This window comes from Trachypithecus francoisi, unplaced genomic scaffold (assembly GCF_009764315.1).
Source record: "Trachypithecus francoisi isolate TF-2019V2 unplaced genomic scaffold, Tfra_2.0 Lachesis_group13, whole genome shotgun sequence".
Taxonomy (NCBI): Eukaryota; Metazoa; Chordata; class Mammalia; order Primates; family Cercopithecidae; genus Trachypithecus; species Trachypithecus francoisi.
In genome coordinates, this window is record NW_022681458.1 from 70,359,778 (window position 1) to 70,371,934 (window position 12,157).

Consider the following 12,157-nt stretch of genomic DNA (forward strand, 5'->3'; position numbering starts at 1 on the left):
TACAAGCAGGACCATGTCAGGCATATAATGGATACCCACACAAGTTTGAATCAATATGTAGTCTAATACAGTCATTTTGGCAAGACTCGGGTTTAGAAACATTGTTTTGGTTCCAGATAGAGTTACTACTTCTACTTCTTAGGTAGGGCTATAAATCGAACGGAGAATTACTTTCTGTTCATGTATGGACAAGCGATTCATTGCCAGCCCTGTCAAAGACAAATGGAGTTTTTTCTCATTGTACACAGGATTTGGGTGATTAGGAAAGTGGAGTGAGTCTACTAGTAAACCGTTATAATAGGACGCAAAGCAAAAATAAATTCAGCGTATTCGTCCCATGCCAATTTAGAAACATATTTCTCAAGTTATGTTTACTTAGGTTTTCCCTAGGGTGAGTGGTTCCCAATCTTTTTTTTTTTTGTCGGTATTTGCCATCAGTTGTCATTAATTCATTGTTATTAATGGGAAGTGCTCTTGGATCCGTGGAAATCTTGCCCAATATAGGCCCCAAATGTTCCTTTAAGCCTTGGGGAAAACGACTTTGGCTGGTCGGTGCCCAAAGCCACACCCACTAAGAGGCCTTAGGAAACTCGGGGCTTTTCTGGCGGCGACCTAGCTGTGGCAACCACGCGGCGCGTCAGGATCCCACGGGTCGCGCTTGTCCTCCCCGTGGGAGGCGCGTCCCCCTCCTCCGCCCGGCCGGCCGGTGGGCCCGAGGCCAGCTGCCTTTCTGACCTGGACACCGGGCCCCTCTCCGCACGCGGCGCGTCCCGAGTTCATTTGCATAGGGACGAGCGCGGCGACGGCGAGAGGGAGGGCGGGCGCGGCCGGGGAGGCGGCGCGCGCGCGCCCTGACAGCTCGGCCCTGTTCGCTCACTCGCTCGTCCCCGGCTTCCGAGCACAGCATGGCGGTCAAGGTGACTCCAACTCTCTGCTGCTGCTTTTATTGCATAAGAGACATTCCGAGCGTCCTGCCTGCAGCCCCCCGCTGCTTCCCATTTCATTCATTGCCTAGGTCTTAGATAGCTTGTCCTGGGGCTCCGGCTCGCTGCGGGGAGAGCTGTGCGGGGCTTGGACCGGAGGAGGGGATGCCCGGCTGGGGGAGGGGAAGGAGGAGGGATTGTGAGTTGAAGAGGCTCGTATGGTAACAGTGGTCAGTGAAGGAAGAGTAATGTCCTGTCCTAGGTGCATGGGATTGTGAGCCCGGAGTTGGAGGGCATCAGAAAGGGCGTGGGAGGAAGTGGGGAATAAAGCTGGGGATATCTAGGGTATCAGTGAATTGCGGTGGGGGAGGGAGTAAGTATTGAGTAATTTGGGGCCTCAAGGCCGAGGGCAATGGTTGGCTTTTGCGTAGCAGATTGCAGGGTATCGAAAGTATTTGTATTTGTGGCAGCTCTTATATTTTAGGTTGGATGGGGAGAGGGACGCGGAGATAATTACATGTTGGATTTGCTCTTCATGGAGAAAGGCTGCTTAGACCAAGTGATTAATTTGGGTGATTTAACTTTCCTGTTGATCCACTCCTGTTAGCTTCTTGATTTGAAGGGTAGTTACAACTGTGTTGCTGGTAGATGTGGAGTAAAGTAAAAGATCCTCATTGCCTTCCCTTTCCAGTCCGGAGGAAGCGCTGTCCGGTAGATTTGCTGTGTCTTAGGCTATTCACACGTTTTTCTGCCCTCTAGTTATAGTTATCCAGTTTGACAGTTCTTATCAGCAATTAGGGCTTTTAGTTTGTTTTAAACTAAATGATAAAAGATAGGAGCATTGATTGTTAGCCATGTGAACTCTAATCTGAAGAGATTGTGTGGTCTCTGGTGAAGCATTAACTGGCTTTTTTTTTTTTTTTGGCTTTTTTGCTTACAGGTGCAGACAACTAAGCGAGGGGATCCTCATGAGTTAAGAAACATATTTCTACAGGTAAATTGGCTTGCATAGTGTGCCTTTCATTGCAAAAACAAAAAACAGACATGTCCTTAATCCTAGTCATGCCTTAACTTTGAGGAATGTTCAGTTTTCATGTATTCTTTCAAACATGACCGGACAGTATAGCTTATACTTCTCTTATTAAGTTTTGATTAAAGGCCTTCTTTTAATTAAGGGTTGGTAAAAGGTTTTCCTCAAGTTACTGCTTTTTTTTTTTTTTACATGACTTAAGATATATATTTAAAAAAATAATTTCCAGCTTAAGCACAGAGACCAAGATAAAATTTCAAAATGTATTGGCACTCTTGTATGGTTAATAGTTATGATAACTAAAATTCTCTTCCTTGAAAGTTGCATGTTTACGAAGTTCTCCTGCTTATGAGCTATCCTTCATGTAATTTGACAGATAAGAATATTATAGCTATTCTTAATTTGTGTGTCTTACTTATATTGTATCCTTAAGCCTTTGGGGATTTTGTTACAAAATGTTACCTCTTAAGATTCTTGCAATAGTCTACCTTAACTTTTAAGCTTTTAGGATCAGTGACTTGGCTGTAGACTTAAAAAGAAAAGAAAAGAAAAAAAAAGGTTGGCTTAGTTTTTTGTTTTGCTTTCTTTTCTTAAATTTCAAAAGTTTCCTATGCAGGAAGTTGTACTTAAGAAGTAGATGTAAAGGGAGGCAAGCTAAGGTGTTTCACCAAATACTGCGTTTCTCTCTGAAATCTTTTGAGAACTTTCTATTCTGGACGTAGGTTCTTATGAAGACACTTTGACCTTGGGCAGGTCCCTGCTGGGTATTATTTTCCTCTGTGAAATGAGAGGTGATCTCCAAGGTTCCTTCCCATTCCAAAAGTCTGAGTCTATATTAGGAATAGATTCTAACATATGCTGATGAGCCTGGAATAGATGACGTTTTTGAGACATGTGGTTTGCTTAAGCTATGGTTGGGGAAGACGCTGCATAGTTGACTATACGTATGTGTAGTTTATGAAAAATAATTTGTGAAAATAGGAATCTTAAAGGTTGTAAAATCTGATAAGGAAGCATTTTTTTCCAGAACAGAAGTAATTATAATGACAGAAATGGTCCATTTATGATTTGAAGACTTTATTCCTTGCAGGCATTCTTGAAAATAGCCAAAAATATATCAGTATTCACCATATCATGTGATTATACTCAATTTGTGAAGAGTTCATGTGATATAGTTAATTTTATATTCTACACTAAGTAGATGTGGAAGAAATCAGTTGAAATGCTGCATGATGTAGTGAAAAGAATACTGTCTAGGTATCTGAGTACTGCCTAGGAATACGGAGTTAATTCCCAGCCCTGCATTTATCTGGCTGTTGTACGCTTAGGCTAATCATATGGCCTTCCAGAGTTTCAGCTTCTCATATGGGACTCAGTGGTACATAAGGGAATGGGAATTGAGGTCTTTCTAGCTTTAAAAATTCTGTGGGAAAAAAACGTACTGTGATTCTGTATGGATTTGTTTTTTGTTTTTGAGTGAGGGTAGAGATGGGTTAGAGGTATGAGGAGAATGGCCAGGACTGTCCCTAGCTCTTTAACAACTTTTTAAAAAATTTTTTGAGATGGAGTCTTGCTCTGTCACCCAGGTTGGCATGCAGTGGCGTGATCTCGGCTCACTGCAACTTCCACCTCCGGTGTTCAAGCAATTCTCTTGCCTCAGCCTCCCTAGTAGCTGGGACTACAGGCATGTGCCACCACACGCGGCTAATTTTTTGTATTTTTAGTAGAGATGGGGTTTCACCGTGTTAGCCAGGGTGGTCTTGATCTCCTGACCTCGTGATGCACCTGCCTTGGCCTCCCCAAGTCCTGAGATTACAGGTGTGAGCCACCGTGCCTGACCCTGTGTGTGTTTTCATTTTTGATTTTTTGAGACGGCGCCCAGGCTGGAGTGCAGTGGCACAATCTTGGCTCACTGCAACCTCTGCCGCTTCTTTGACAACTTTTAAATCTTAGCTTTTCATTTACTGTTTTACATATTATTATCTTTTTACACATTATTTTGATGATGCCTTTATTTTTATATTGAATATTTGTGGAATTTGTAACTGCTTATTTAGCACTAAGTATGAAACATTGACCCAAGCATTATTGATAGATAAGGGAGCGATAGAATGTAAATACTCACCTTCAGAAAGGTCTAACACAGCAAGAAAGATAACAATATAGGCTGAGTGCAGTGGCTCACACCTGTAATCTCAGCACTTTGGGAGGGTAAGGCCAGAGGATCCCTTGAGCCCAGGAGTTCAAGACCAACCTGAGCAATATAGTGAGACCTCATCTCTGCAAAAAATTTTAAAAATTGGCACCAAGCCTGGTGGCATCCACCTGTGGTCCCAGCTACTCAGGTGGCTGAGGTAGGAGGATTGCTTGATCCTGGGAGGCGGAGTTTGCAGTAAGCCAAGATCATACCACCGCACTCCAGCCCGGGCAACAGAGCAAGACCTTGTTTCTCTCTCGCTCTCACCCTCTCTCTCTCTCTCTCTCTCACGTACACACACACACACACACACACACACACTACAGTATTGCTAGTTGGATCAATTTGAGGATAGTTACCAAGTAAAAGATGTTTATTCCTGGCTTGAATACTTCAAACTAGAGTTATTTGAAGCTTTGCAGTACTGTTTAGAAACAGTTTTATAGATGCATATAGTTGATTAATATTTTAGCTATAATGGAAGACAAAAATACATGCTAACCATGTATTTCTTTAGCACTTAACATATTTACCCAACCAGTATTTACAAAGGGTTATTTGCTGTGTACCATGCACTTTTATTCAATACAATACTGTGGGGAAAAGAAAGATATCAGACTGTTACTGTGTCTATATAGAAAGAAGTAGACATAAGAGACTCCATTTTGTTCTGTATTTGAGATGCTGTTAATCTGTGACCCTACCCCCAACCTTGTCCTTGCAAGAGACATGTGCTGTGGTGACTCAAGGTTTAACGGATTTGGGGCTGTGCAGGATGTGCTTTGTTAAACAAGTGCCTGAAGGCAGTATGCTTGTGAAAAGCATCACCATTCTCTTAATCTCAAGTACCCAGGGACACGTACACTGCCAAAGGTCACAGGGACCTCTGCCTAGGAAAGCTAGGTATTGTCCAAGGTTTCTCCCCATGTGATAGTCTGAAATATGGCCTCGTGGGAAGGGAAAGACCTGAGCGTCCCCCAGCCTGACACCTGTGAAGGGTCTGTGCTGAGGAGGACTAGTACAAGAGGAAAGAAGGCCTCTTGGCAGTTGAGATAGAGAAAAGCGTCTGTCTCCTGCCCATCCCTGGGCAATGGAACATCTCAGTATAAAACCCGATTGTATGTTCTGTTTACTGAGAAAGGAGAAAACCACCTTAGGGCGAAAGGTGGGATTTGCTAGCGCAATGCTGCTCTTTATGCACTAAAAAGGTTTATGGAGATGTTTGCATATGCATATCAAGGCACAGCACTTTTCCTTAAACTTATGTCACAGAGATCTTTATTCATATGTCTTACTGCTGACCTTCTCCCTATAATGATCTTATTATCCTGCCACTTCCCTTTTTCTAAGATGGTAAAGATAATGATCAATAAATACTGAGGGAACTCAGAGACCGGTGCCGGTGTGGGTCCTCTGTATGCTGAGTGCCGGTCCCCTGGGCCCACTTTTTCTTTCTCTATACTTTGTCTCTGTGTCTCATTTCTTTTTTCAAGCCTCTCGTTCCACCTAACGAGAAACACCCACAAGTGTGGAGGGGCAGGCCACCCCTTCAAATACTGTTCAGTAGCAGACACCAAGTCAAACATCAAGAGAGAGAATAGAGCCAAGACCTAAATGCTGATGGACAAGTGATTGGACTAGCTGCTCTCTGAGGCCCATTCCATCTCCAATGGTCTGTGGTTGAGGGAATCAAGAATAGTGAAGGCAAAAGACTAACCTGTGGTAGAGCAATCAAATTGGCTTCCTACATCATAGTGGCTGTGTAATAATATTGACAATGGCTAATATTTATTGATCATTTAGAGTGTGCTTGAGATTGGCCTAGTGCTTTAAGGATACTTTAGTTTTCATAACAACTTTATGAAGCAGGTTTAATATCCTTGTTATATAGATGAGGTTAAATTAATGTCAGTTAATTCAGACTATGTGGTAGAGCTCAGATTCAAATCAATTCCAGAGCCCATACCCTTAACCCTTACATTATACTACTGGTAGGATATTGAAATGGGGTGACATTTGAAAGACAGAGGTATGTCAGGGCATAATGGCAGTGTGTTTGTTAAGAAATTTTCAAAAATCTCGTTACTTAGGTGATGAAATTTTAAAAGTTTCTTTGTCCTGTAACTGTCTGGAATAGTTAGCCAAGGAATTTGGATTTGAAACAGTAGGGAGCCACTGTGGGTTTCCGAGTAGGCAAATTAGAGTGGTGAATTGTGGCAGCTTTTTGTATATGTTGGATAAAGTATGAAGAGATTGGAAGTAGGTTAGGTGATCAGCTGAGAGGCTATTGAAATAATACTTGTGAGAATTAATGACCTACAGTGGCTGATGACTGGGGAAATGAAAAGCAAGGACAGTACCAGCAACTTGTAAGGGAAGAATCTGTCAACTTTGGTATTAAATGTGGAAGTAAGGGAAGAAGTAGTGAACCTGTCAGTTTTAGGATAGATGTTAACTGATAAGGCATCTATTTGGATAATTTTTTGGGGGGGTGGGGTTAGTTTGGTTTCTAAACAAATGTATCTCACTAAGTTAAAGTTGGATTTGGACAGATACAAATTTGTGCAGGTGGTAGATGAATTCCTTGTAGTTAAAAGGATTAAATATAAAGCAAGGCAGAGAGGATCAGGGGCTGATTTAAAAGTGATATCTCCAATTGAAGTGGGAAGGAGGAGGAGGAGAAATAGGGAGAATGGTCCCATGAAAGTTTAAAGTAGCAGTTTCACAAAAAGGGTGTAATTAAAGGTTAAAATGTAGATTATTCTGTTATTACTATGATTTAGTTTGGGGAGGATTTTGGGGTCATTTGAGTTTAGAATTATTTGAGCTACGTAAAGACTATAAAGAGATGTAATTTTAAATTTTAGAATACAGTTGAAAACTCTTTGTAAAATATAGATCTGTGGCATTAACTGTCTAAGTTCACAAATAGTCAATAAAAATTCCTACTTTCAAATAAGAATATTTCGTTAAACTTTTGAGTCATGGGTCAAAAGTCATTTGTAAAACAATAAAATGGCCGGGTGCGGTGCCTCACACCTGTAATCCCAGCACTTTGGGAAGCTGAGGCAGTTGGATCACTTGAGGTCAGGAGTTCGAGACCAGCCTGGGCAACATGGTGAAAACCTGTCTCTGTAAAAAATATAAAAAATTACCAGGTTTTTGTGGTGGCGCACGCCTGTAATCCCAGCTACTAGAGAAGCTGAGGCAGGAGAATTGCTTGAACCCAGGAAGGGAGGTTGCAGTGAGCCAAAATTGTGCCACTGCACTCCAGCCTGGGTGACAGAGCGAGACTCACTGTCTCAAAAAAAAAAAAAAAATTAAAAAATGCATATGTATATATTCTTATTTGAAAGTACTGGTATATCAGATGGGTGCGGCAGCTCATACCTGTAATCCCAGAGCTTTGGGAGGCTGAGGTGGGAGGATCACTTGAAGCCAGGAGTTCAAGACCAGCCTGGGCAACAAAGCGAGATTCCATGGCTACAAAAAGAAAAAAAAAAAAGAAGTATATATATATATAAAAATTTAGCTGGGTGTGGTGGTACATGCCTGTAGTCCTAGCTGCTCTGGAAGCTGAGATGAGAGGATCACTTGAGCCCAGAAGTTCGAGGTTGTAATGAGTTATCACCCACTCCAGCATGGGTGACAGAGCAAGACTTTGTCTCAACAAAAAAAAAAAGGAAAAAAAAAAAGAAACTGGCAACTGACTTATCTATATATCTATGTTTAGTGAAATTATATGAGAATTGGTGCGAGAGTTCATAAGCAGGGCTTTATAAGAGTAAAGCATTATTATTTTGAATATAGGGAAATAGGTTCATTTTTCCTGTGGTGTTCATTACTTCTCAAGTTTTGATGAGCTATGTTTCTATTAGTTAAAAAACATCAACAACAACAATATGCACTAAGATTCTGCCTTTTTCTGCCCACCTTCACTCTGCTAAGTTCATGAAATTGGAGTACAACAAATGAATTCTTATGTGTTAGGCTGTGCTGTAATTTTACAACCGGTTCAAGCTAAGATTTTACCATTACCACCCTTACAACTGTCATTTTTTGATTTCTCCCTTTCTTCTTTTAACCTCTCTCACCCACACACTGTCATTGATCCAATTTAGCTACATCAGCAGTATACAGTAGCAAAAGGAGACAATAGAAGCAGTGAAGAAGGAGGTGAGGTGGGACAGCAGGAACATCACAGGCCGTTTGTTATAAGTCTGAGAAATTTCTAAATGAAGAGTTAATTTTGTCTGTCCCTTGTGGCAAAGCAGATTTATCAAAAACATTTAAATGAATTATTTTTAAATCTCCCTCCTTTTAGTTAATAGGCTTCTTTGGTTTGCTGGTGTATTGTATAATAAAGGCAATATATGTTAAGACTGCAACTATATTTGCCAGATCAAAAATTTACTGAAATGTAGACCTCAAATATTATTTTAATTTTGTTCTTTTTTCATTATCACCAGTGTAACAATGAAGATCGTATCCCATACAAAATTATGAAAATGTGCTTTTTTCCTGTCTTATTTTAAGTTAGAGAATAAAGAGAAGATACTGTTAATGTAAAGCAAAGAGCGATTCCTCCTTAGAGTTTTTACAATAACGTATTACTTTTTAATGGAAAGATACGTTCTTTTATTCAAATAGTTTATGTATTTTACTTACTTTTGGCAGTAGGCTGGGGCTGAGAAGGCATTAAAGCAGGGCTTTTAGAAGGAGACCCTTACTCTTTGTTGAAATATACATTAGGGCTGTGTTTCCAAAAGTGTGGAAGGTGTACCACAATATTAGAGTAACAATAAGATTATCAAGTATTAAAGGGTGATACAGTATTTGTGGAAACAGACTCTGAAAAGCAATCTGGCAGTGGTTTAAAATAAAAAGAAAATATCATTTGAACAAACAATGGTATTTTCTTTTGGATTATTTATCCCAGAGAAATAAAAATATTTGTAAAAATATAAGACTAGCCGGGCGCGGTGGCTCAAGCCTGTAATCCCAGTACTTTGGGAGGCCGAGACGGGCGGATCACGAGGTCAGGAGATCGAGACCATCCTGGCTAACACGGTGAAACCCCGTCTCTACTAAAAACTACAAAAAACTAGCCGGGCAACGTGGCGGCGCCTGTAGTCCCAGCTACCCGGGAGGCTGAGACAGGAGAATGGCGTGAACCCGGGAGGCGGAGCTTGCAGTGAGCTGAGATCCGGCCACAGCACTCCAGCCTGGGTGACAGAGCGAGACTCCGTCTCAAAATAATAATAATAATAATAATAATAATAATAATAATAAGACTATAGGGCCAGATGCAGTGGCTCACGCCTGTAATCCCAGCACTTTGGGAGGCCAAGGCATATGGATCACGAGGTCAGGAGATCGAGACGATCCTGGTTAACATGGTGAAACCCTGTCCCTACTAAAAATACAAAAAAATTAGCTGGGCATGGTGGCGGGCGTCTGCAGTCCCAGCTACTCAGGAGACTGAGGCAGGAGAATGGCGTGAACCTGGGAGGCTGAGGTTGCAGTGAGCCGAGATCGCGCCGCTGCACTCCAGCCTGGGTGACAGAGCGAGACTCCGTCTCAGAAAAAAAAAAAAAAAAAAAAAGAATATATATGTACAAGGTTAACTGCAGCACTGAATTTTTCCTCAAAAAAAAAAAAAAAAAAAAAAAACCTGGGCAACGTGGCAAAACCCCATCTCTACAAAAAATACAAAAACCTAGCTGGGTGTGGTGGCATGAGCCTATAGTCCCAGTTACTTGGGAGACTGAGGTGGGAGGGTCACCTAAGCCTGGGAGGTTGAGGCTGCTGTGAGCTATGATTGCACCACTGCATTTCAGCCTGGGTGACAGAGTAAGACTGTCTCAAAAAAAAAAAAAAAAAAAAAAGCTATTATATTAAAGAGGAGTGATAGAAGACTTATGGAATAACCATACCGTGTAAGCTATGCAGATACTAAAAAGGATGAGTTAAGCCTAGACCACCAATTTAGAGAAATTTTTGAATGTACTATTAAGTGAGAAAGATGGAAATAAGTATATATAGCATGATTCTGATTTGTAAAACAAAGTCATTTTATATATGTTGTGTGTTATGTTTACGTATAATATGTTTGTGTATGATTTAATGAGCACTGAGACTGAGAAAGGTGTGAGAGGATAAATATTAGGTTGTTAACTTGGGGGAAGAATAAAGAGGAAAATAAAAATAGTCTCAATGTGTATGTATTAAGCTTTGAGCAAGTGAGTAATTTAAAAAGGAAGAATCTAGCAATTCAGAGCCTGAAGCTAGAAGAGGATTTCCCAGCATAATTTGGATTGAATAAACCCAGTATGAGACACACAGAAAAGGATCTACAGTTTCATTAACCATGTTATTATAATTGAGGGTCTTCACCAGTTCTCAGAACTTGAATATGATAACCTATTGATTGATTGATTGATTGAGACAGAGTCTTACTGTGTTGCCAGGCTGGAGTGCAGTGGCGTGATCTTGGCTCACTGCAACCTCTGCCTCCCGGGTTCAAGCAATTCTCGTGCCTCAGCTTCCTGAGTAGCTGGGATTATAGGCACATGCCTAGCTAATTTTTGTGTTTTTAGTAGAGACGGGGGTTTCACCATCTTGGTCAGGCTGGTCTCGAACTCCTGACCTCAGGTGATCCACCTGCCTCAGCCTCCCAAAGTGCTGGGATTACAGGCATGAGCCACCATGCCCAGCCTTTTCTAAATACTTTAGAAAGTATTTACCATAAACTATATAGCGTTCTCATTAAAAAAACAAACAGTATTAGGCTTTAAAGGCAGACTAGCAGGATGGTAAGACTTTGTCCTTGAATCAAGGAGAAGGATTCAAAAATAATTGAAAAGATATGAAAATTAGTGTTATTAAATGCCATGTGATGTTCTACTACCAATCAATACACTTTTTCTTTTTTTTTTTTTGAGATGGAATCTCGCTGTCACCCAGGCTGGAGTGCAGTGGCTTGCTCTGTCACCCAGGCTGGAGTGCAGTGGCTCAGTCTCGGCTCATTGCCAGCTCTGCCTCCCGGGTTCACGCCATTCTCCTGCCTCAGCCTCCTGAGTAGCTGGGACTACAGGCGCCTGCCACTACGGCCAGCTAATTTTTTGTATTGTTAGTAGAGACGGGGTTTCACCGTGTTAGCCAGGATGGTCTCAATCTCCTGACCTCATGATCCGCCTGCCTCAGCCTCCCAAAGTGCTGGGATTACAGGTGTGAGCCACCGTGCCTGGCCAATCAATACACTTTTAATTGCCTGCTATGTACCAGGCTAAGCAGTTTACTAGGTTCTACCTTTATAGAGATAATATAGAGCTGCTTAGTGAGGGTAGGGACAATACAAAGGACTTCAGTGAAGGTAGAACCTCACATTCTTTCTTTTCTTTTTGGTGGGGGACAGAGTTTTGCTCTTGTTGCCCAGGCTGGAGTGCAATGGTGCAATCTCAGCTCACTGCAACATCTGCATCCCAGGTTCAAGTGATTCTCCTGCCTCAGCCTCCTGAGTAGCTGGGATTATAGGTGTGTGCCACCACATCTGGCTAATTTCATTTTTGTATTTTTAGTAGAGATGGGGTATCATCATGTTGGCCAGGCTGGTCTCAAACTCGTGACCTCAGGTGATCCACTTGCTTCGACCTCCCAAAGTGCTGGGATTACAGATGAGAGCCACCATGCCCAGTCTAGAACCTAACATTCTATGGGTGAGGTAGACAATAAAAAAAGCCCACAGAGCAGACCATGAGGTCAGGAGTTCGAGACCAGCCTGGCCAACAAGGTGAAACCCTGTCTCTACTAAAAATACAAAACTTAGCTGGGCATGGTGGCGGGCGCCTGTAATCCCAGCTACTCAGGAGGCTGAGGCAGGAGAATTGCTTGAACCCGGGAGGTGGAGGTTGCAGTGAGCTGAGATTGTGCCACTGCACTCCAGCCTGGGCGACAGAGGAAGACTCAATCTCGGGAAGAAAAAAAACCGGCCCACAGATTGGCTGG

The 12,157-nt window shown here is 42.0% G+C and overlaps 1 protein-coding gene across 4 annotated transcripts in view; it reads left to right on the plus strand.

The window, feature by feature from the left end:
• Positions 1–617: 617 nt before the first annotated feature.
• SLC25A12 (solute carrier family 25 member 12) overlaps positions 618–12,157 on the plus strand; it is a 111,473-nt gene continuing 99,933 nt past the window's right edge. For 2 of the 4 annotated variants that reach the window (XM_033231130.1, XM_033231131.1), the window contains exons 1-2: positions 618–917; positions 1,864–1,917. In XM_033231130.1, coding sequence (XP_033087021.1) covers positions 906–917; positions 1,864–1,917 — 66 coding nt within the window. In that variant the 5' untranslated portion in view covers positions 618–905. The remainder of the gene's footprint in view (positions 918–1,863; positions 1,918–12,157) is intronic. The other 2 variants (XM_033231132.1, XM_033231134.1) reach the window with 1 other exon arrangement.